General features: G+C 52.1%; 1 protein-coding gene across 1 annotated transcript; it reads right to left on the bottom strand.

Annotated features, from left to right (window-relative positions):
* On the bottom strand, positions 1-23,560 carry LOC119961236 (the record flags this gene model as incomplete). The annotated part of the gene is made up of 3 exons (XM_038788683.1): positions 23,164-23,560; positions 1,803-1,942; positions 1-73 (listed from the first exon to the last, which is right to left on the bottom strand). Coding segments are annotated over exons 1-3 (610 nt in total), but the record flags the coding sequence as incomplete, so codon positions are not given.
* Between the last annotated feature and the right edge of the window lie 1,975 nt (positions 23,561-25,535).

The following is a 25,535-nucleotide window of genomic DNA, read 5'->3' as shown; positions in this document are numbered from 1 at the left end:
CACAGTTCTGCGATAGATTGAGGCTGGTATCAGATAGGCAGCTACTGGTCCTCAGTCTAATTCTGCAGGCACTCTACAATTACAAACAGATAGCAGTAGTTAGAACAGATAACTAACATTACTACTATTAACTAGTGACATTATCAATAGAATTAGTGTTATTTCTACCACTGTAACAAATTGCATTTAAATATTGTTTAAAAAGAGACATGTTGTTGAAGTTTTTCACCATGACTCATCAGGAAAAATGCTAGAATACCAAATTTCAAATATCACAACTATTTATACTTCAGGAGGAAAGGAGTGCTGATAAATAAGATTGTTCCTTTGAACTTGGAAAGATGTTCCCAGGTATGCTTCGCAGGGGCAGGACGGGAAAGAAATTGGATTCAAAGTGGGGGCGGTCGGGAGTTTGGCCAGCAGAATGGGTTGTGGGAAGGAGAGTAAAGGAGGGATTGGGGGAGAGGAAGGGGTTTTAGGGCGGGGATGCCAGAGTGTGGGGCCCAGGAACGGCCTGCAAATACTGAGACCGAGTGAGGGGAGGGATGAACCGGGAACTGGATTCAGAGTTTGCAGGCGGGGTGGGTTTGTGGAACAGGAGAAATTTACAGTATGGGGAGAAGGGACAAGTCCGGAATGGGAATAAAAGACAAGGGAAAGAGTTTTAAAGTTTTTGTGTCCACTGAATAGGCAACAAGGTCTTGCAAAAGGTGCAATTCAGCCCAACTCCCATCGGATAAAAGTCACCATCTCACACTTCCCAGGTCAGGTCACGGAGACTGTTTTGTGTAATGTCATCAACGGACAGCAGAGGGAGCAGCTGAGTGGGTCAACTATGACAAGGTTACCCTCTTGCGATAGAGACGGCCAAACTCTCATTCAGATTTACACTAGCGGGCGTCCAGCTTTTTCGAATGAGTCACAGGATATGGTTATGGCCAGCGTCCATCGTCCACCCTCACACAACTACGTGTCGCACCCGGCCATTTCAGAAGGGGGCAGTTAAGGGTCTGGAGACACATGGAGGCCAGGCCGGGTAAGGACGGCGGATTTCCTCCCCTCACAGGGCACGAGTGAACCAGGCGGGTTTTTCAATGACAGCCCAATGGTTAAGTGATCTCCAGGCCTCTGGATTACAGATTAACCAGTAATAACCGCCGTGCTATCAAAGCCAGAGCTGCTTAACCCTGTTTAGGGTCGTGTGCAGTAGCAAAGTCCTCAGGATCCAGAATTCAAAGCAACAATTTGTATTTATATAGTGCCTTTGACCAGGGCAAAACATCACCAGGTGCATCACAGGGGCATTAGCAAAACCCGCCAGCAAAGGAGACATAATGACGCTCCTTAAAATCGACCCTTTTGACCGAGATCTCACTTAAGGGGCTCAATGTTAAATTTGATTGATATAGATTCTGCCACCTTTTACCATATTTGGGTGCCATATAAATGCAGGTTGTTGATTCAATGCCTGTCACCTCAAGTACTTGTATCGGTTACTTTCAAAATTACTGTAATTTTTGTGAATGAACATCCCGGCTAAATACTTGGCATTTGTTTGCACCACCCGTGGTTCATTTATTTCATAGCTACACCCACCTAGGGGCAAGTGTCGGGCAGATGAACAGGCGAATGGTCAGCCCATGGGGGCACATTTTTAACCCCCTTCTGCGGCCAACGAGTCCTGGAGGAGGAGTGGGACCCAAACCTCCCGGCTGGGGGGGGGGGGGGGCAGGGGCCCTGCCTACTGAGGTTTAAGACCTCCGCACATACACTCAACGGGAGGTGTGTCCGTGCCCGCTTACCTCATCATCCTTCGACATCAGTATCATCTGCCCGTTGACTAGCGCACAGTTATTGACATCCCAGACTGGCACCCCCGCTGACGGAACCAGCGATATGGGGGAGGGCTGAGTCGCAGGCATCGCTGCTCCATCGACATCATCTGTAAGGAGAAACCATCACACCTATTAGCATCTTCACCTTGAAAAGTAGGAAAGATGCAAATGTGTTAGAAGCAGTTCAGTGAGGGTTTACCAGAGTAATACCAGGAATGGACGGGGTTGTCTTGTGAGGAAAGGTTGGTGAGGCTGGCTTTGTATCCACTGATCTTATTGAAGGGCGGAGCAGGCTCAAGGGGCCGAGTGGCCCACTCCTGCTCCTCGCTCGTCTGTTTGTAAAAGACAGAGGTGCTGCTATATATATTACCCAGGAGCGAAGGTGGGGAAATCAGTCCCCTTATCTCAGATAGTTACATTGTTCATGCATATCCACACACTGTAATTAAAGACAGAGAGGCTTGCATTTTGTTAGCATCTTGTCATAGGGGACATCCCAACGTTCAGAAGCTGTCACAGGCATGGAGCCAATACACCATAGAAAGCATCCTATCGGGCTGCATCACAGCCTGGTATGGCAACTGCTCGGCCCAGGACCGCAAGAAACTTCAGAGAGTCGTGAACACAGCCCAGTCCATCACACAAACCTGCCTCCCATCCATTGACTCCATCTACACCTCCCGCTGCCTGGGGAAAGCGGGCAGCATAATCAAAGACCCCTCCCACCCGGCTTACTCACTCTTCCAACTTCTTCCATCGGGCAGGAGATACAGAAGTCTGAGAACACGCACAGACAGACTCAAAAACACCTTCTTCCCCACTGTCACCAGACTCCTAAACGACCCTCTTATGGACTGACCTCATTAACACTACACCCTGTATGCTTCACCCGATGCCAGTGTTATGTAGTTACATTGTGTACCCTCTGTTGCCCTATTATGTATTTACTTTTATTTCCTTTTCTTTTCATGTACTCAATGATCTGTTGAGCTGCTCGCAGAAAAATACTTTTCACTGTACCTCGGTACACGTGACAATAAACAAATCCAATCTGAATGGTGGAGGGTTGGTAATTGGTGATGCCCAAAAGGCCAGAGCTAAACGAGCAGGTTATCTCGAAGGGCTGGAGGAGATTACGAAGCCATTGAGGGGCAAGGTTATAGAACCATAAAAACGCTACATTGTAGAAGGAGGCCATTCGGCCCATCATGTCTGGCCTAACCCTTCCAAAGAGCACCCTGCCAAGCCACACACCCCCCCCCCCCCCACCCTATCCCCGTAAACCCCACCTGACCATCCTTGGACACGAAAGGGCAATTTATCATGGCCAATCCACCTAACCTGCACATCTTTGGACTGTGGGAGGAAACCGGAGCACCCGGAGGAAACCCACGCAGACACAGGGAGAACGTGCAGACTCCACACAGACAGTGACCCAAGCCGGGAATCGAACCGGGGTCCCTGGCGCTGTGAGGCAGCAGTGCTAACCACCGTGCCGTCACCGGGGGTGGGGGGCGGACTGCTGAACCACCGCGCCGCCACCGAGGGGGGGGGGATTTGGAAACAAGGATGAGAATTACAAAACTGCCTGTTGCCGCACCGGGATCGAACGCAAGGTCAGCGGGAAGTTCCACTCCTCTCAACGTCTTCTTATGAGAGGCACTGCTCACCCCCTCCCCTGCCCTGTGGGCACCATTACCCACTATCAGGGGCATCGATAGGGTGGAGAGTGATGCGAGATCAATAACTACTAAAACGAAGGAGTAGTCCGAACTGAAGGCTTTAATCAACAAAATGTTTCGAGCTCGAGTACAGAAAGAAGGTTGGCTGCTGGGAAACACGGGTTCTTATACCCCGCCTCATTGGGCGGAGCTATCTTACGTCCCGACCAATGAAATGCAAACACCTGGGCCAATGAGCAGCGAGCCTTCTCCACCAATGGTAGCTCACACTCCCAGGTACCGTAGTACCTCTAGTCATACTACCACAGATAGGAAGGAATTTTTCCCCTTAGCGGAGGGCTCAATGGCCAGGGGGCACAGAGTTAAGGTCAGGGGCGGGAGATTTAGAAGGGATTTGAGGAAAAACCTTTTCACCCAGCGGGTGGTGGGAGTCTGGAACTCGCTGCCTGAAAGGGTGGTGGAGGCGGGAACCCTCATAACATTTAAGAAGCATTTAGATGAACATTTGAAACACCACAGCGCACAAAGCTGGAAAATGGGATCAGAACAGACAGGTGCTCGATGGCCGACACAGACACGATGGGCTGAAGGGCCTCCTTCCATGCTGTCACCCTCGCTGCACTCCCCCTACATACTCAGAGGGATTACGTTGTGACCTGGGCACAATTCCAGGATTCACAGTGTCCGGAACACATCACTTCAGGGAATGTTTGACTGAATAAGGAATCTTTCCTCCTGCCATTGCGTGTGGCGACTGGAGACTGGCGTTCCCAGGAAGTCGCAGCCTGTTATTCGGGATGGGAGGCTCAAGGAGAGACGGTCGGGACAATACAATGTACGGCCTTACCAACCCATCCAGCATTTGAGGATTGAGCGCCCAACATCGTTGCCACGAGCAACGGCCAGGCGACAAATCATAGGAGCATTAGAAGCAATGAGATGATTTGGTTATCGCCACCATCGGATACATCTGTTTGGAAGCGATGAAGATGTTGCAAAAGGAGGAACTGTGACAGGCGGAAGATCACGAGGTGGGACCTGATGACGTCAACCCAAACAAAGTGATTAACCCGACACTCAGGCAGGGGGCGGTCACCCCCTGGTGAAGAGTGGGGGGGGGGTCTGTGATGCTGCCGACAGCTATCTGTTGGCCGAAGCCGCTCACCCTGGTCTGTTGCTGTTTGTGGGATCTTGCCGTGCACACATCCAGCGTCATGATTGCCGACGGAGGCCGTAATTTGAATTGCGTCGGGGGGAGCCGAGGGCTGAGTTGGGACGTTTCTTACATTTCAAACCCTGCCGCTCGATACCTGGGACAGGTAAGGAACCTCGGGCAGTTTGAGGCAGATTGGTTGATGGAGTTAAAATCGCTCCCGGCGACCCAACCTGCGAGACTATCTCTGAGGATGTGAAACACTTGACAAACACAAGGAATTGAAGAGCAGGCGAAGACCAGCTGTTCGGTCAAACCTCCACCACCTAGAAAGACAAGGGCAGCAGATACCTGGGAACCCCACCACCTGGAGGTTCCCCTCCAAGCCACTCGCCACCCTGGCTTGGAAATATATTGGCCGTTCCTTCACTGTCACCGGGGCAACATCCTGGAACTGCCTCCCTAACAGCACAGTGGGTGCACCTTCAGGGACTGCAGGGTTCAAGAAGGCAGCTCACCACCTCCTCCTCACGGGGACATGAGGGATGGTCAATCAATGCTGACCCCGCCAGAGACTCCCACATCCCGTAATGCAATAAAACAAAGCCTCCCATGAGAGACCATCAAGGCTCAAGGTTTCCTTTAATGCATTCCCAACTAAAATACAATGTTTTCACATCCTCAATTCAAGATGGTACTTAATGTGATTATTAAATTCACCATACTGTATGCGTTCACTGTACAGAATATAGTTAAGTTCACATCCTGTCCAAATTTTTATTTCACGGCTTCGCAGTGGTTAGCACTATCGCCCCACAGCGGCAGGGACTTAGATTCGATTCTGGCCTTGGGTCACTGTCTGTGCGGAGTCTGCACGTTCTCCCCGTGTCTGCGTGGGTTTCCTCCGGGTGCTCCGGTTTCCTCCCACAGTCCACAGATACGCAGGTTAGGTGGATTGGCCGCGCTAAATTGCACCTCAGTGTCCAAAAGGTTAGGCGGGGTTATGGTGGTGGGATGGGGAGGGTTCTATGTAGGGTGGTGCACGTTCAGAGGTTCGGTGCAGACTCGATGGGCTGAATGGCCTCCTTCTGCACTGTTGTGATTCTGTGATTCAAATCTTCAACCTGGGTTGAGCTAAGTTCTAGCCGTGATACCTGTGTCCATATTGTGCCTGACTGGTCAACTACCCAGTGCCTAGGGCACACGAAACACACCCCATTATCGGGCAGCGGTCACACCTCTCGCTTCTCCTCCCATGGTGCGGTATAGGCAGGAAGGAGGTTGAAGATGCTCTGCGTGCAAGGCATTTCCTGCCCCATATTGACATCATCTGCATCTTTCTTAAAAACCTCAACTTCTACTCTGAGAAACTATCAGTGGTGTGAAACACTTCCCGATGAGGGGAGGGCGTTTCAGTGCGTTGGCATAGCAACCGTAGCTCAGCAGCTAGATCTCCTGCTTCTCAAAACGGAGGGCTGTAAGGTTGAGCACTCTTCTGCAATGGGAGCATTTCATCTTGGACAAGACACTCATTGCAGTACTGAGGGAGTGCTGCACTGTCAGAGGGTCAGTACTGAGGGAGTGCCACACTGTCAGAGGGTCAGTACTGAGGGGGTGCTGCACTGTCAGAGGGTCAGGACTGAGGGAGTGCCGCACTGTCAGAGGGTCAGTACTGAGGGAGCGCTGCACTGTCAGAGGGTCAGTACTGAGGGAGTGCTGCTCTGTCACAGGGTCAGTACTGAGGGAGCGCTGCACTGTCACAGGGTCAGTACTGAGGGAGTGCCGCACTGTCAGAGGGTCAGTACTGAGGGAGTGCCGCACTGTCAGAGTGTCAGTACTGAGGGAGTGCCGCACTGTCAGATGGTCAGTACTGAGGGAGTGCTGCACTGTCACAGGGTCAGTACTGAGGGAGCGCTGCACTGTCAGAGGGTCAGTACTGAGGGAGTGCTGCATTGTCAGAGGGTCAGTACTGAGGGAGTGCCGCACTGTCAGAGGGTCAGTACTGAGGGAGTGCCGCACTGTCAGAGGGTCAGTACTGAGGGAGTGCCGCACTGTCAGAGGGTCAGTACTGAGGGAGTGCCGCACTGTCAGAGGGTCAGTACTGAGGGAGTGCTGCACTGTCAGAGTGTCAGTACTGAGGGAGTGCCGCACTGTCAGAGGGTCAGTACTGAGGGAGCGCTGCACTGTCAGAGGGTCAGTACTGAGGGAGTGCTGCACTGTCAGAGGGTCAGTACTGAGGGAGTGCTGCATTGTCAGAGGGTCAGTACTGAGGGAGTGCCGCACTGTCAGAGGGTCAGTACCGAGGGAGTGCTGCACTGTCAGAGGGTCAGTACTGAGGGAGTGCCGCACTGTCAGAGAGTCAGTACTGAGGGAGTGTCGCACTGTCAGAGGGTCAGTACTGAGGGAGTGCTGCACTGTCAGAGGGTCAGTACTGAGGGAGTGCTGCACTGTCAGAGGGTCAGTACTGAGGGAGTGCCGCACTGTCAGAGGGTCAGTACTGAGGGAGTGCTGCACTGTCAGAGGGTCAGTACTGAGGGAGTGCTGCACTGTCAGAGGGTCAGTACCGAGGGAGTGCTGCACTGTCAGAGGGTCAGTACTGAGTGCCGCACTGTCAGAGGGTCAGTACTGAGGGAGTGCCGCACTGTTAGAGGGTCAGTACTGAGGGAGTGCTGCACTGTTAGAGGGTCAGTACTGAGGGAGTGCTGCACTGTCAGAGGATCAGTACTGAGGGAGTGCAGCACTGTCAGAGGGTCAGTACCGAGGGAGTGCTGCACTGTCAGAGGGTCAGTACTGAGGGAGTGCAGCACTGTCAGAGGGTCAGTACCGAGGGAGTGCTGCGCTGTCAGAGGGTCAGTACTGAGGGAGTGCTGCACTGTCAGAGGGTCAGTACTGAGGGAGGGCCGCACTGTCAGAGGGTCAGTACTGAGGGAGTGCTGCACTGTCAGAGAGTCAGTACTGAGGGAGTGCCGCACTGTCAGAGGGTCAGTACTGAGGGAGTGCTGCACTGTCAGAATCAGTACTGAGGGAGTGCCGCACTGTCAGAGGGTCAGTACTGTGGGAGTGCTGCACTGTCAGAGGGTCAGTACTGAGGGAGTGCTGCACTGTCAGAGGGTTAGTACTGAGGGAGTGCCGCACTGTCAGAGGGTCAGTACTGAGGGAGTGCTGCACTGTCAGAGAGTCAGTACTGAGGGAGTGCCGCACTGTCAGAGGGTCAGTACTGAGGGAGTGCTGCACTGTCAGAATCAGTACTGAGGGAGTGCCGCACTGTCAGAGGGTCAGTACTGTGGGAGTGCTGCACTGTCAGAGGGTCAGTACTGAGGGAGTGCTGCACTGTCAGAGGGTCAGTACTGAGGGAGTGCTGCACTGTCAGAGGGTTAGTACTGAGGGAGTGCCGCACTGTCAGAGGGTCAGTACTGAGGGAGTGCTGCACTGTCAGAGGGTCAGTACTGAGGGAGTGCCGCACTGTCAGAGGGTCAGTACTGAGGGAGTGCCGCACTGTCAGAGAGTCAGTACTGAGGGAGTGCTGCACTGTCAGAGGGTCAGTACTGAGGGAGTGCTGCACTGTCAGAGGGTCAGTACTGAGGGAGTGCCGCACTGTCAGAGGGTCAGTATTGAGGGAGTGCTGCACTGTCAGAGGGTCAGTACTGAGGGAGTGCTGCTCTGTCAGAGAGTCAGTACTGAGGGAGTGCTGCACTGTCAGAGGGTCAGTACCGAGGGAGTGCTACGCTGTCAGCGGTGCGATCTTTGTTTGCGTTGAGGTCTTAAACCGAGGCCCCATCTGCCCTCTTAGTTGGCTGTGAAGGACCCAGAACACGATAATGACGAGCATGGGGGGGTGTCCCAGAAACCTCCTGTCCAAACTCCCACCTTCAATCAATGTCAGCAGAACCTGGTCATTGCTGCACATGGAACCTCGCTGTGTGTCTGTGGCTGCTGCGTTTCTTGAATAACACAGTTATTGTACATCAACAAGATTTAATTGACCACAAAGCATTGTGGGAATGTTGGGCTTGTGAAAGGGGCTCCACTTCTTTCTTTGCCGCCCCTGTCACATTTCGTGGCCCCTCCGACTCACACGTTCATTATTCACCAACCTCCAGTCAGTGTGGGCCTGTGAGGGTGTTACGGGCGACCGGAGAGGTCCTGTCAAACCTTCCGCCTCAGTGGATTACAATCTGCTCACCTCTGACACTACAAACACAGGGGCCAGGCCTTGCCGGCCTTTGCCATTAGCTGTTCCTGTCGGGCAGCGCACTCCCGTCCGCAGGTAGGGGGGGGGCGGGGGGAGCTGGCTTCAACGGGAAATCCCATTGACAATCGTCGGAGTATACAATCCCTCCGCTCGACAACGACCGGAGAATCCGGCCCGGGAACTGGAGGAGGCCATTCAGTCCCTCAAACCTGTCCTACCATCCAATTAGGACCTCAATTGCTGATCAGCATCTTAACTCCACCTTAACCCCAACTTCGGGCTTGTTCCCGATTAATTCATAAGGTACGTCCCTCCTGCACTGGAGATCCAGCTGAATATAAAAGCATCCCCTCCCCTTAAAAGAAACAAGGGTCACCCAGACCCGAAACGTTAGCTCTGTTTCTCTCCCCACAGATGCTGCCAGACGTGCTGAGTTTATCCAGCGTTTTCTTTTATTCTTTTTTAATTCTTCTTTTATTCTTTCCTGGGACGTGGGAGTGGCTGATTAGGCCGAGCATTTATTGCCCATTCCTAATTGCCTCTTCAGAAGGTGGTGGCGAGCCGCTTTCTTGAAATGCTGGGGTCCCTGAGTGTAGGTATACCCACTGTGCTGTTAGGGAGGGAGCTCCAGGATTTTGACCCAGCGACAGTGAAGGAACGGCCGACATATTTCCAAGTCAGGGTGGTGAGTGACTCGGAGGGTAATAGAACATAGAATTTACAGGAGGCCATTCGGCCCATGGAGCCTGCGCCAGCCCTTGGGAAGAGCACCCCATTTAAGCCCACCCCTCCGTCCCACACCCGTAACCCAGTGACCCCACGCAACCCCTTTGGACACTAAGGGGTAATTTATCATGGCCAATCCACCTAACCTGCACGTCTTTGGACTGTGGGAGGAAACCGGAGCACCCGGAGGAAACCCACGCAGACACGAGAAGAACGTGCAGAGTTCACACAGACAGCCAGGAATCGAACCTGGGTCCCTGCCACTGTGAAGCGACAATGCTAACCACTGTGCTATCATGCTGCCTTAATCTCCAGGTGGTGCTGTTCCCATGTGTCTGCTGCCATTGTCCTTCTAGATGGTAGTGGATTTGGAAGGTTGAAGGGACCTTGGTGAGTTCTGTCTGTTAGATAGTACACATGGCTGCCACTGTGAAGGGGGTGAATGTCTAAAGGCCCCCCCCCCCCCCCCCCCCCGTCTGTTCCTGTCTATTCCCTTGTTCTTCCCTTTCTTTTGTTTTCGCAGTTGCCATGGGTGGTTAGATGGGCTTGGCGGGTTACCAATGAACTGGCTTGAAGTGCTGTGCTTTGCCCAGTAACCAGTGGTGATTGGTTCTGATTTCACGGAGATGTTTTTCAGAGACAAGGCTGGGTTTCCAGTTTCATTTTTGATCCTGAAGCTGTAACTCGCTGTCTCAAAGGTCTGATGATCCGATTGCGATACTCCTAGCCCACTTCACCGACCCCGATCAGGTCCAAGCCGGCCCTCAAACAGAGCCCCTGGTCTTTCCAAGAAGCTTTTCAGAACAAGGAGTCAGCGACTTTTTTTTAAATTGCAGTCGGAAAAAACACCTGCTCAACAAAGGAAGCACTTCAGAATTAATGGACCACTGTAGAGCTATATAAACAAACCATGCTAATCCTTCATTTGAAATAGCCGGGACCCATCAATCAAGAGATTTTAAAAGGCAATGGCCCGTGAAATTGAATGTACACAACACAGTTCAAATCCTTCAGGCTTCTAAGTACGCACAGAGGCTTGAAAAGGTTAAAGGGCAATGAATTTGACTGTGAAGAAAGCCCTTCAAAGGTTTCCACCACATTAAAGGGAAGACGTTCACCTTCTTTTGATAGATCATTGACATTGGCATGCTGAGAGTTAAGAGTTTTCAGGTTAGAAAGAAAAGTCTTTCACTTTCTGCTGACATATCTTTGCTGGAAGAGACATCAAAGGATTCCAACGCATCAGAGGAAAGAGTTTTAACTGAAACTTGACCTGCTGAAAGACAGTTGAATGATTTTCAAGGCTACCGATGGAAAGACATGCCACACGACCCCCATCTCGGGAAAAATCCCCACTCTGGGTCCCTCCAGCCCATCACCTCCCCTGAAGGACCCCATTGGCTCCCTGGAGGCCAGTATAGGGAGTCCTGAAGTCCAAGGCACTGTCAAGAGGCGGGCCTGAATAGGGGGACTGAGGGAGGGGACATCTAGTATACTCATAACAGGGTAATCATTCACTTCGGAGGGTGGGAGGGGCTTGTCTGTGATTGAACATAGAACATAGAACAGTACAGCACAGAACAGGCCCTTCGGCCCTCAATGTTGTGCCGAGCCATGATCACCCTACTCAAACCCACGTATCCACCCTATACCCGTAACCCAACAACCTCCCCCTTAACCTTACTTTTTTTTAATTAGGACACTAAGGGCAATTTAGCATGGCCAATCCACCTAACCCGCACATCTTTGGACTGTAGGAGGAAACCGGAGCACCCGGAGGAAACCCACGCACACAGGGGGAGGACGTGCAGACTCCACACAGACGGTGACCCAGCCGGGAATCGAACCTGGGACCCTGGAGCTGTGAAGCATTTATGCTAACCACCATGCTACCCTGCTGCCCGATTGAGGGGAGATCTTGCCAGCGATTCATGAGGGGGGGGGGGGTAGGAGGGCCTTGCCAGTGAATTGGGAGAGGGGTCTTGGCAGCGATTTATGTGTGTGTGTGTGGGGGGGGGGGGGGGGGGGGGGGGGGGGTGCAGCATTATTCTGAGATTGAGGTGCCCATTAAAAATCACGCCCCGGATTCTGAGGAGCGGGTTTAGGGCCCACCCCTCTCAAGTCCAACTTAAACCCGCCCGTCTGAATAGCGCATGAGCAGCGTTCCCAGCGCCACCAGGAAACACTCTGGTTTTCCCAATGGCTGGCGGGAGCACCTCCACTCGAAATGGGAGAATTACGGCCACCATTAAACTGTTGGATTATTGTTGAAAGACCAACATCTTCAGTAATGACCTTTAGCAAAAGCAGTTTGACGCCGTTGTCACTGTGGGATATACATGGCTGGCTGTGAACTGGAGTGGGTAACTGTGTCAAACCGATGGCTGGGACAGCGAGGGTTGGGTGATGAATGTCAGCGATGGCAATGTCCTTGGAAACAGTTAAACGGTAAACAGCCACAGAACCCTATTTCTTCACAGGCTGAGCTAAACACAATCCTTCCTCAAAAGTATTATTATTGAAACAACGCCACCCTTGCTATTAAAGCTAACTCGGCTGAATCTGTTTGGCCAGAAACGTAACGACACAGAATTTACAATCCTGAAATAGGCCATTCAGCCCATCCGGTCCAGGCTAGTGTTGGTACTCTACATGAACCTGCTCCCACCCTGTCTCACCCTATCAACATGATCCTATTGCCTTTTCCCTTCATTCAGCTAACCTACGCTTAAATCCAGCTATGTCATTCACCCCCACTAGTCCCTAGGATAGTGGTCGCCACTCACTGGATTAAGAATTGGTTTCACTCTCCCTGGCAGGATTCTCCAGCTTCATCCTTTGCCCAGCTAACCTCCCATTGAAAGACTTGGATCGGTCACAATCCAGGCAAAGACAGGGGGAGGGGGGAGGAGAAATACTTTTATTCTTATCTCCAGCCCCCTGACCTTCGATATGTATCTGAGCCGCAGTGAAAAACCCTTGTCTTTATAACCGCAGGTTGTGTGTGACTGGAACATTCACTGCTTACGTTAAATAGTCATCACGTAACTCAGACTGCCTTTCTTGAACACAGCCCAAACATTTGTATTTTAATTGGTTCATTTTCACAGATCTGAGAAGCGGGGTGTTCAGCACAGGATTTGTGGCTAGGTGTTGACGGTTGATGTCCTGTACAGTGAAACCAGACAGGTCTCGGTTCACGTCGCAGGCCCAGATGTTGTGTGAGAAATATATTTAGAAGCCAATTATCTCAATGAAACGTCTAGCGTCCTGAGCGGCTTGGACAGGTTGGCTGCCAAGAGGGTGTCCCCTCACCCTGTCCCTGTCCCCCCTCCCCCTCTCCCCCTTCCCCCTTTCCCCATCCCACCTCTCCCCTCCTCTCCTCTTCCCACCTACCTCCTCGCCCTCTCCCCATCCCCCCACTCCCCCATCCCCCTCCCCTTCTCCCCCCTCCCCTCTCCCCCATCCCCCCGCTCCCCGTCTCCCTCTCCCCCATCCCCCCACTCCCCCATCCCCCCTCCCCTTCTCCCCCTCCCCTCTCCCCCATCCCCCCTCTCCCCATCCCCCTCTCCCCCTCTCCCCTCTCATCTCCTCTTCCCCCCCCCCACCGCCTCGCCCTCTCCCCATCCCCCTCTCCCCTCTCATCTCCTCTATCCCTCACATTATCCTCTCCCGATCTCCCCTCTCCCCATCTACCTCGCCATCCTCTCTCTCCCCCCTCCTCTTCCCCCCACCTCCTCGCCCTCTCCCCATCCCCCCTCTCCCCATCCCCCTCCCCATCCTCCCTCTCCCCATCCCCCCTCTCCCCTCTCATTTCCTCTTCCCCTCATCTCATCCTCTCCCCATCCCCCCTCTCCCCATCCCCCTCTCCCCTCTCATTTCCTCTTCCCCTCACCTCATCCTCTCCCCCAATCCCCCCTCTCCCCCATTCCCCTCTCCCCCATCCCCCCTCTCCTCCATCCTCCCTCTCCCCCTCTCCTCTTCCCCCTCTCTCTCCTGCCCCTCCTCTCCTCTTCCCCCTCTACCTCCTCTCCCTCTCCCCGTCACCCTTCCTCTCCTCACCTTTCCCCCCCCCCCCACACCCTCCTCTACCCCCCCCCCCATCCCCCTCCCCCCTTCTGAGCGCTACCTTTTGTGAAATGGAAGTCATTTGGTTGCCATGGCAACAGACACCTTTGCATGCATGTTGCAGTCCGGATCAATAATAATAATCTTTATCGTTGTCACAAGTAGGCTTACATTAACACTGCAACGAAGTTACTGTGAAAATCCCCCTAGTCGCCACACTCCGGCGCCTGTTTGGGTACACAGAGGGAGAATTCAGAATGTCCCAATTCACCTAACAAGCACGTCTTTTGGGACGATGGATGACGATGGATAGCGATGGTGGCTGCTCCAATTTTCCCTCCGTCAAATGGCAGACCAGGAATCTCTCCCACTCTCAGCGCCTGCCATTGGCGTAAGGCCATGAGAGATAGGGGCAGAAGTCAGCCATTCAGCCCATCGAGTCTGCTCCGCCATTCAATGAGATCGTGACTGATCTGATGTGATAATCCTCAACTCCGCTCTCCCACCTTCCTAATCCCCACAACCCTCGATTCCCTCTCCAATTAAAAATCTGTCTCTCTCAGCTTTGAACGTGGCCATCAAGTCCTGGGGTGGGGCTTGAACCTGGAGCTTCTGGCTGGGAGACAGGGGGCACTAAACATTGCGTCACAAGACCCTCATCCACCTGCAAACTACCTTGGCGAGAGGGTGTTTCTACTCAAAGAAATATCTCAGACGAAAATAAATATAGCCCAGGAAATCCTGAGATTAGCCAGGATAGAAGTCAACTTCCTGGGGAATGTTCTGAAATTCAAGCCCAATCCCAGCTCTGCCGTGGTTTCACTCTCTTTGGACCAACGTTTACATTCCGACATTGGGATGCGCAGCATGTCCTGGCGGGCAGATCTACCACTTGACCTCGTTCTGATTAAGCCATAGAATCATTGTTTCCATCCCAGACAAGACTATAACCATCGCCGGGTATGTCCTGTCCCTGTCCCACCGACAGACCCAGAAGAGGCCGGGGTACAGTCAGGAGGGAGTTGCCCTGGGAGTACTCAACATCAACTCCGAACCCCGTGAAGCTTCAAGGTCAAACATGGGCAAGGAAACCTCCTGCCGATTACTGCCTACCATTCCCTGTTAGCTGATGAATCAGTCCTCCTCCATGTTGAACAGCACGTGGAGGAACACTGTGACATATTCTGGGTGGTGGATCGCAATGTCCCTGACCAAGAGTGGCTCGGTAGCACCACCGCATTCCAAGCTGACCGTGTCCTAAATGACATAGCTGCTAGGCTGGGACTGCAGCAGGTGGTGAAGGAACCAACAAGAGGAAAAAATATACTAGGCCTCATCCTCACCAACCTGCCTGCCGCAGATACATCCGTCCATGACAGTATGGGTAAGAGTGACCACCACATTGAGGATACCATCCATTCTGTTATGTGGCGCTAAATGGGATAGACTTTGAACAGACCTAGCAACCCATGAGGCGCTGTGGGCCATCAGCGGCAGCAGAATTGTACTCAGCCACAATCTGTAACCTCATGGCCTGGCGTATCCCTTACTCTACCATTACCACCCAGTCAGGGGATCAACTCTGGTTCAATGAACTGGGGCTGGTTTAGCACAGGGCTAAATCGCTGGTTTTTAAAGCAGACCAAGGCAGGCCAGCAGCACGGTTCAATTCCCGTACCGGCCTCCCCGAACAGGCGCCGGAATGTGGCGACTAGGGGCTTTTCGCAGTAACTTCATTTGAAGCCTACTCGTGACAATAAGCGATTTTCATTCATTTCATTTCATTTCCATGAAGGTTGCAGGACAGCATGCCAGCAGCATCACCAGGCATACTAAAAAATGAGTTGTTAACCTGGTGAAACTACAACACGGGACTACCTGTGTACCAAACAGCATAAGCAGCAAGTAATCGACAGAGCTGAGCACAATGGATCAGGTCTAAGCTCTGCAGTCCTGCCACATCCAGTCGTGAATGGTGGTGGACAACTAACAACTCACTGGAGGAGGAGGCTCCACAAATATCCCCATCCTCAATGATGGAGGAGCCCAGCACATCTGTGCGGAAGACTAGGCCGAGGCATTCGCAACAACCTTCAGCCAGAAGTGCCGAGTGAATGATCCATCTCGGTCTCCTCTGGAGGTCTCCAGCATCCCAGATGTCAGTCTCCAGCCAATACGATTCCCCCCATGTGATATCAAGAAATGACTGAAGGCACTAGATACTGCAAAGGCTATGGGCCCTGAAAATGTTCTGGTAATAGCACTGAAGACTATTAACACTGAACAGTATCCAGAACTTGCCGCACCCCTAGCCAAGCTGTTCCAGTACAGCTACAACACTGGCATCTACCCAGCAATGAGGAAAGTTGCCCAGGTTTGTGCTGTACACAAGAAACAGGACAAATCCAACCCAGCCAATTACCACCCCATCAGTCTACTCTCCATCAATAACATGATGGAAGGAGTCATCAACAGTACTTTCAAGCGGCACTTAGCAACAATCTGCTCACGGATGCTCAGTTTGGTTTCCCCCAGGGTCACTCAGCTCCTGACTTCATTACAGCCTTGGTTCAAACATGGACAAAAGAGCTGAATGCCAGGAGTCAGGTGAGACTGACTGCCCTTGACATCAGGGCAGCATTTGACCAAGTATGGCATCAAGGAGCCCGAGCTAAACTGGAGTCAATGGGAATCGGGGGGGGGGGGGGGGGGGGGGGGGGGGGGGGGGGGGTCTCTAGTTGGAGTCATTCCCGGCACAAAGGAAGATGGTTGTGGTGGTTGGAGGTCAATCATCTCAGCATCCAGGACGTCACTGCAGGAGTTCCTCTGGGCAGTGTCCTAGGCAAAACCATCTTCAGTTGCTTCATCAATGATCTTTCTCCACAATCTACAAGACAGAGGTCAGGAGTGTGATGGAACACTCCCCACTTGCCTGGGTGAGTGCAGCTCCAACACTCAAGAAACTCAACACCATCCAGGACAAAGGAGCCCACCTGATTGCTCTCCCTTCTACAAACATTCACCACCTCCTCCAGCGACAAACAGTGGCAGCCGTGTGTACCATCTACAAGATGCACTGCAGTAACTGACCAAGGTTCCTTAGGCAGCACCTTCCAAACCCACAGCCGCTACCATCTAGAAGGACAAGAGCAGCAGATACATAGAAAGTACAGCACAGTACAGGCCCTTCAGCCCACGATGTTGTGCCGACAATTTATCCTAATTTAAGATCAACGTAACCTACACCCCTTCAATTTACTGCTGTCCATGTGCCTGAGTAAGAGTCGCTTAAATGTCCCTAATGATTCTGGCTCCACCACCTCTGCTGGCAGCACATTCCACACACCCAACACTCTCTGTGTAAAGAACCAACCTCTGACATCTCCCCTATACCTTCCTCCAATCACCTTAAAATTATGTCCCCTCATGACAGGGCAGCACGGTAGCAAACTTACTAATCCACCCTTCTACTTCCTCATCCAAGTCATTTATAAAAACCACAAAGAGCAGAGGTCCAAGAACAGATCCTTGCAGGACACCACTGGTCACCGACCTCCAGGCGGAATACTTTCCATCCACTACAACTCGCTGTCTTCTTTCGGCCAGCCAAATCTGTATCCAGACAGCCAGATTTCCCTGTATCCCATACCCCCTAACTTTCTGAATGAGCCTACCATGGGGAACCTTATCAAATGTTCTATGTTCTAAATGCCTTACTGAAATCCATATACACCACATCCACTGCCCAACCTTCATCAATGTGTCTTGTCACATCCTCAAAGAATTCAATGAGGCTTGTGAGGCATGACCTGCCCCTCACAAAGCCATGCTGACTATCTTTAATCAAACGATGTTTTTCTAAATAATCCTAAATCCTATCTCTCAGAATCCTTTCCAATATTTTGCTCACCACTGACGTAAGACTGATGGGTCTGTAATTCCCAGGGATTTCCCTATTCCCTTTCTGAAACAGGGGAACAACATTCGCCTCCCTCCAATCCGGTACTGCTCCAGTGGAGAGTGAGGACGTAAAGATCATCGCCAACGGAGCAGCAATCTCCTCCCTCGTTTCCCGTAGTAACCTTGGGTATATCCCGTCAGGCCCAGGGGACTTATCTATCCTGCTGCTTTTCAAAATTTCCAACACATCCTCCTTCCTAATATCAACCTGTTCGAGTCTATTAACCTGGTTCACACAGTTCTCATGGGCAACAAGGTCCCTCTCTCTAGTGAATACTGAAGCAAAGTATTCATTTAGGGCCTCCCTCATCTCTTCAGACTCTAGGCACAAGTTCCCTCCACTATCCCTGATCGGCCCTACTCTCACTCTGATCATCCTCTTATTTCTCATATTGGGCAGCACGGTAGCATGGTGGTTAGCATAAATGCTTCACAGCTCCAGGGTCCCAGGTTTGATTCCCGGCTGGGTCAGTGACTGTGCGGAGTCTGCACGTTCTCCCCGTCTCTGTGTGGGTTTCCTCCGGGTGCTCCGGTTTCCTCCCACAGTCCAAAGATGTGCGGGTTAGGTGGATTGGCCATGCTAAATTGCCCGTAGTGTCCTAAAAAGTAAGATTAAGGGGTGGGGGGTTGTTGGTTTACGGGTATAGGGTGGATACGTGGGTTTGAGTAGGGTGATCATGGCTCGGCACAACATCGAGGGCCGAAGGGCCTGTTCTGTGCTGTACTGTTCTATGTTCTATGTTCTAAGTGTAGAACGCCTTGGGGTTTTCCCTAATCCTTCCCGCCAGGGCTTTTTCATGCCCCATTCTAGCTCTCAGTCCATTTTTGAGTTCCTTCCTGATTGCCTTGTAACCCTCTAGAGCCAAGTCAGATCCTTGCTTCCTCAACCTTACGTAAGCTTCCTTCTTCCTCTTGACTAGAAGCTCCACTTAGAATTAGAATTAGAACAGTACAGCACAGAACAGGCCCTTCGGCCCTCGATGTTGTGCCGAACAATGATCACCCTACTTAAACCCACGTAACCCGTATACCCATAACCCAACAATCCCCCCATTAACCTTACACTACGGGCAATTTAGCATGGCCAATCCACCTAACCCGCACATCTTTGGACTGTGGGAGGAAACCGGAGCACCCGGAGGAAACCCACGCACACACGGGGAGGACGTGTAGACTCCACACAGACAGTGACCCAGCCGGGAATCGAACCTGGGACCCTGGAGCTGTGAAGCATTGATGCTAACCACCATGCTACCGTGAGGCCCCTGTCATCTTGTCATCCAAGACTCCTTCACTTTACCATTCCTTCCTGGTCTCAGTGGGACAAAATTATCCAGCACTCGCAGCAAGTGCTCCTTAAACAATCCCCACATTACTGTTGTGCATTTCCCCAAGAACAACTGTTCCCACTCTATGCTCCTCAGCTCCTGTTTAATAGCAGTATAATTTCCCCTCCCCCAATTAAATACCTGGGAACCTGCAGGTTCCCATCCGAGCCACTCACCACCCTGACTTGGAAATATATCGGCCGTTCCTTCACTGTCGCTGGGTCAAAATCCTGGCATTTCTCCCTAACAGCACAGTGGGTGTACCTGCATCACATGGACTGTAGCAGTTCAAGAAGGTGGCTCACCATCAATCAGTGTCCACTGCACTTTACTCAAAATACACGGTTGCCTGTTGTCTTAGCCACGCTTGGGGGGGGGGGGGGGGGGGGGGCACTACAAAGGACAGAATTATGAGTTTATGCCCCTACTATAGAGCCTCGAGCACAGAACCCACGCTGACAGTCCCAGACGGAGTGCTCCACTGCCAGAGGCTCCACTTTTCAGACAAGACGTTGAACTGAGACCCGATCAGAAGTGAAAATAAAAGGGCCCGTTGCACTATTCGGCCGGGATTATCGTGTTCCGTCGCAGGTGTGGCAAGACATTGTCCGCCCAGTGGGATCTTCCTGTCCTGCCAGTGTCTGCGGGCCTGTGCAGGGCACGCCCACCCCGCCACCAGGGAACCGGCTGCGGGGAGGTTCCACGTTAGCGGAACCGGAAAATCCCACTGGTGTGAATGGCTGGAAAATTCCACCCTTCAAAGAACAGCAGGGGGGGGGGGATTTCCCCATTGTCCTGGCCAACATTCATCCCTCAATCAACATTGCAGAAATAGATTATTTGGTACATTGTTTGTGGAAGCTTTCTGCGTGTAAATACTTCAAAAATACTTCAATTGGCTGTAAGCACTATGGGATTCCTGAGGCCCAGAAAGGCGCTATATAAATGAAAATCTGTCTTTTTTTTTCATTTTAGGGTAGGCCTGGCAAAGCACTGGGAGGTGTCATAATACAGTGAGTGGTAAGAATATCAAAGGAATCCACTGTCTCACAGTGCCAGGGACCCAGGTTCGATTCTGACCTTGGGTGACTGTGCGGAGTCTGCACGTCCTCCCCGTGTGTGCGTGGGTTTCCTCCGGGTGCTCCGGTTTCCACCCACAGTCCAAAGACGTGCAGGTTGGATGAGGTTACAGGAATAGTGGAGTGGGCCTAGGTAGGTCTTTCGGACGGCCGGTGTCGAGTCGATGGGCCGAATGGCCTCCTTCCGCGCTTTAGGGATTCAATAGATTCTCTGGAAGTGTTGGAAGTGGGATATTGGGACTGAGCATGTGGAGATCTTCACAGAGCGCAGCAGTCGGAGACTCTATCAAGGCAGTGGGTACTCAAGGGTTCAGTCGCCACCCACACAGAAGGCGCAATGTGCAGAATGCAGGCAGATAAATCATCGGCTGTCCCATCACAGCTCTGACCCATTGAGTTTCATTAATCTCATCCATCTGCTATTCACTTAACACAGACTGAGTGGAGCCAAGAGATCAACATTGAAACGCTGCAAAGTCTCTTCAACGGGAGATTACTGGAGAATTGTTTCAGTTTAAACAAAACAGAATATTCTTTCTTCCGAGAAGCGATTGATCTGGCTCCTAAGCTTCGCCTCATTTTCAGATTCTGTTTTTAAATTCCCTTTCCCTGCTAACCACCCACCCTCTTCCTGCCGGTTAGTTGGACCAGCTCGAGAGCTGCACCTGACTCTCTCCCTTACAGTATGTGAACTTTATTGGCTCCGTCGCCACTCTTAACCGAACTCGTTGCAAAATGAGTCGATTCTAAAGGTCAATGCCAACAGATGAAAACGTCAGCACATTCTGCAGCCCCCTGTTTTGTGCTGAATTAACGGATCGCTCCTGGTTTGACAGTTCAGGCATCAGACTAAAGCCCAGTTGGCTGTTTCTTTAAGGGCATGAGGAGGCCATTCAGCCCTTTGAGTCAGGCTCTACCATGCAATCAGACCAGGCTGGCTTGTTTCTTTGTTCCATTGTCCACGCCTTTCCTCCCTATCTCTCGATTATCAAAACAAATCTCTATTGATCTTAGTCCTGAACACTTTAATTGCTCCACTAGCACTTGTGTGGGGGGGGGGGGGGCACAGTGGTTAGCACCGCTGCCAGGGACCCGTGTTCAATTCCGGCCTCGGGTGACTGTCTGTGTGGAGTTTGCACATTCTCCCCGTGTCTGTGTGGGTTTCCTCCGGGTGCTCCGGTTTCCTCCCACAGTCCAAAGATGTGCAGGTTAGGTGGGGTTACGGGGATAGGACCAGGGGAGTGGGACTAGGTAGGGTGCTCTTTCAGAGGGTCGGTGCAAACCCGAGGGGCCGAATGGCCTCCTTCTGCACTGTAGGGATTCTATGGCCTCACAGCCTCTCGGGTGAAGGTGGTAAAGGTCAGGGACTTCACCACTGGGAGGAGAACCCAAGGGTAACCAACTCTGTGCTGATAGATAATTCCCCCTCTCACCTCGAGCCTCACATCCCTCTCTCTGTCGCAGTCTTTCCTGCCTCTATGTTTTATTCCTTCACTACTACAATCATTGCTTATCTCAACGTTTATCTCTTACAATTACGCCGCCTTGCTGACACTTTCATCTGTTCTTTATTCATTTATGGGATGTGGGCGTTGCTGCCTAGCCCAGCCTTTATTACCCAACCAACCTCCTTTGAAAATTAAGATGGTGGTGAGCCGCCTTCTTGAACCCGCTGCAGCCCGCGTGGTGTACATGCCCCCACCGTGCTGTTAGGGAGGGGGTGCCAGGATTTTGCCCCAGCGACAGTGAAGGAACGGATCATATATTTCCAAGTCTGGATGATGGCTTGGAGGGGAACCTCCAGGTGATGGGGTTCCCAGGTATCTGCTGCCCTTGTCCTTCTAGATGGTAGTGGTCATGGGGTTGGAACGAGCCTTGGTGAGTTACTGCAGTGCATCTTGTAGATGGTACACACGGCTGCTGCTGTCCATTGTTCGGTGGAGGGAGTGAACGTTTGTGGAAGGGGGAGCAATCAAGCGGGGCAGCTTTGTCCTGGATGGTGTTGAGCTTCTTGAGTGTTGTTGGAGCTGCGCTCATCCAGGGCAGTGGGGAGTGTTCCATTGCACTCCTGACTGGTGCTTTGTAGATGGTAGGTCAGGCTTCGCGGGTGGGGGGGGGGGGGGGGTTCCTGATTTTTTTCAACCTTACTGGTGCCCTGAGCCCCGAGAGAGTTCTGCACCGTCTGCGGCACTGTCTATCCGATGAGACTCTGCAAGGTGAGACCTTAAACTGGTGGAAATAAAAGACGCCATGGCATGATTTTGTAGAGAAGCAGGGAGATGATCCCCAGTATAAGGTCAAAGTTCATCCTTCGATCGATACTTCGAAAAAAAAGATGATCTCATTGCCGTTTTGTGGGAGCTTGCTGTGCACAAATCGACCACTGTGTTTCCCACATGACAACAGTGACCACACTCCAAAAGTGGCCAGAAAGCGCTTTGGGACGTTCCAAGGTCACGGAAGGTGCTATACAAATGAAACTTATTTCTTAACCCCTCACTCCGGGCTTTCCAGGAAAGAAACCAGCGCCAATCTCACGCCTCCACTTACAACGGCAAAATACTGGAGGCGCCGCAAATCTGAGATTAGAACCAAAGGCCCTGGAACCGCTCAGCAGGCAACAACTGTGGTGAGAAACAGAACGCGCACTTTAGGCCTGGACGCTGCCGTGTCACCAGAATTCTCATGAAGGGGCGTCAGCCTGAAATGACAAGATTGTTTCTGTCTCCACGGAAGCCGCCAGGTCGGCTGAGTTTTTTCCCGGCGCGTTCCGGGTTCTTGTCCCACCTCCTGGTGTCGGGTGGTCATGGGTGAGGATTGAATTTTTTTTTTTAATTGAGACTCCAATGCCTATGGCAAACTCTGGGTAGTCCCCAGCGTCCCCCCACTGTTGTGTGGAAGGACAGGGGTCTATCAACTGGGGGATCCCTCGGCTATTCTGCGGATTGGCTCAGACCCATCTTTCTCCCAAAATACACCAATGGGGTCGCGGGAAGTCACCCCCACGTGCCCACCCCCACCCAAGGAATATGCCCCCCTTTAGGTCAACCTCCAGCACCCTGGAATGCATCAGCGCTCAGCGCAAGATCCCAGAAAGAAACAAACACACCTGATACCAACATAATGATGCAGGACGGTACCTTGCTGGGATTGATCCTGCGCTGACTCCTGGAAGGAACGCTTGCGAGACAATCGACTTGAAACCGAAGTCAGGAATCTCCGGAACCTGACGGCCGAATCGGACTTCACCTTCTTCAGAGTTCCAGGAACCCTTGTGGATTGGGATGGCTGGTGGCTGGATTTCGTGGACAGGTTGTCCCCCTTGCTCTGCACAGCTTGCGCCTCCCCGGGGGTTGGATGGTCCGGGGCGCTGGTGCCCTCCGTGTCGGTGGCGCTCCTGCCCCCCTCCAGCTTTGGGGACCTTTGCCCTTGGGCGCCCTCCTGCAGGGAAGCCTCGGCACCTCCAGCAGCCCCCGTCAGGTCCCCCTCTCCCCTCCGGGGCTGCCGGTTCCTCGTCCTCCTCCCTCCTGCTCGCATTCGCCTTGGTGGCCGTGACCCACTTGTAAGCCTTCAGTGGATTGGCAGCGGGGGCTGCCGCGGCAGAGGCTGAATTCCCCTCCCCGTCCATCGTTGGAGAAGCCGGACGGGGAAATGAAATCCCGCCGGGCGTATCTGATAATCGTCTGGCAGAATGAAACGTGTCACGTGTCCCTTGGTCCCCGCAGAATTCAGCTCGCTGATACGTGCTCACATTTCCTTTTGTGTGGGTGTGGCTTTTTTTTTCTTTTCAAAAAGGTAATGCGATGGTACATCTGTTGAAAAGGAAGTAGAGGAGGGCACTGCAGCAGGAAGGCTGCCTCACACGCTCAGCTACGCAAAAGGAGACTGCAACCACAAGGTCAGATGGAAGGAGATTAAGAGGGTTGTTTTGTTTCAAAAAAAAAGTTCAACACTCGCCCTCCCCTCAAAAAGAGGACAAAGCAATATCACGAAACTCCTCAAGAGAGGAACAGATTGATGCCCTGAGTGAACTCTAGTCGTACGTCACTTCACCAAAGTGGCATCTTTCATTCAATTGGGGTTTTAAGGGGCAGATTCTTCTTGTTTCCTCCGAGGCTTTGAGATACCCCTCAGTTCCGTACATTCTCTAGGAATTCTTTCGGAATTCTATTCCTTCCGTTGGACGTCTGTTCCCCATTTGGCAATGGGTCTGTGCGTTTCAGAAAGCATGTGGAATAAATCTCTCAACTAAAAGCAGCAGAATAGAGAAATGGTACAGCGCACCTTTAAGTTCAACACCTTCACCTCCTCATCCTCTAAACCCAATGATTCCAATGTTTCCCTTGCCTCGTCCCCTAGCTCCCAACCTCCGTAACTTCAGCTCGTCCAAACCTCTGCTGCCTGAATCCGAGCACGCAGAGAGTCCCGTTCACTCATCGCACCCTGTGCTCGCTGGCCAGCATTGGGTCCTGGACTGTCCACCGTCTCATGTTAAAATCCTCACCCTCGTCTTCAAATCCCTTCACGGCCTCGCACTCTGTATCTCTGCAACCTCCTCCAACCCCATGAGCCTCCAACATCTCTGTGTTCCACCAATCCTGGCGTCTTGCACGTAGCCCCAGCGGAACGCAACCACACTTTCCACCCCCTCTCCCTCCGGACTGTACAGGAGAACACACCCCCCAGTCCGGAGGGAGAGGGGGTGCAGAGGAACAGAACCCCCCCCCACCCCCATTGTCAAGTGGAGGCCATGCCTTCAACTGCCAAGATGCTAATCTATGGAATTCCCCCTTTAAATCTCCCCACTACCCTGTCTCTCTCCCTCTCTCTCTTTCTTTAAGATGCTCCTTAAAACCAAACTTTGACCGAGCTTTTTGATTGGACCCTGTCCATGATATTTCCTCACGTGACTCTGTATCAGATTTTGGTAACGCTCTTTGGGGTGAAGCAGGTTGGGATATTAAGCCAATCTATGTTAAGCCAATCAGAGACAGCACCAATAACAGTGTTGGAAAACAGATTGATCTGTCTTCAGAGACTGGTGATCTTCCACCTTGCTGAGAATCTGCACCGCACATGTTGAACATGAAACAGGAAGTGGTTTGTGCTTTAATTATTCTGGGCGAGACTCGAAGGCTGTGACCTCTCCTGATATTCTGCCAAATCAAGAATAGCTCGAGGTGCAAACACGGTAGCGCAGTGGATTGCACTGTTGCTTCACAACGCCAGGGTCCCAGGTTCGATTCCCGGCTTGGGTCACTGTCTGTGCGGAGTTTGCACGTTCTCCCCGTGTCTGCGTGGGTTTCCTCCGGGTGCTCCAGTTTCCTCCCACAAGTCCCGAAAGACGTGCTTGTTGGGTGAATTGGACATTCTGAATTCTCCCTCTGTGTACCCGAACAGGGGCCGGAATGTGGCGACTAGGGGATTTTCACAGTAACTTCATTGCAGTGTTAATGTAAGCCTACTTGTGACATTCATAAAGATTATTATTATTATGAAACAGTGTTAGTGT

Source organism: Scyliorhinus canicula, unplaced genomic scaffold, assembly GCF_902713615.1.
Source record: "Scyliorhinus canicula unplaced genomic scaffold, sScyCan1.1, whole genome shotgun sequence".
In the NCBI taxonomy this organism is placed as follows: Eukaryota; Metazoa; Chordata; class Chondrichthyes; order Carcharhiniformes; family Scyliorhinidae; genus Scyliorhinus; species Scyliorhinus canicula.
This window is presented reverse-complemented; position numbering and strand designations above follow the sequence as displayed.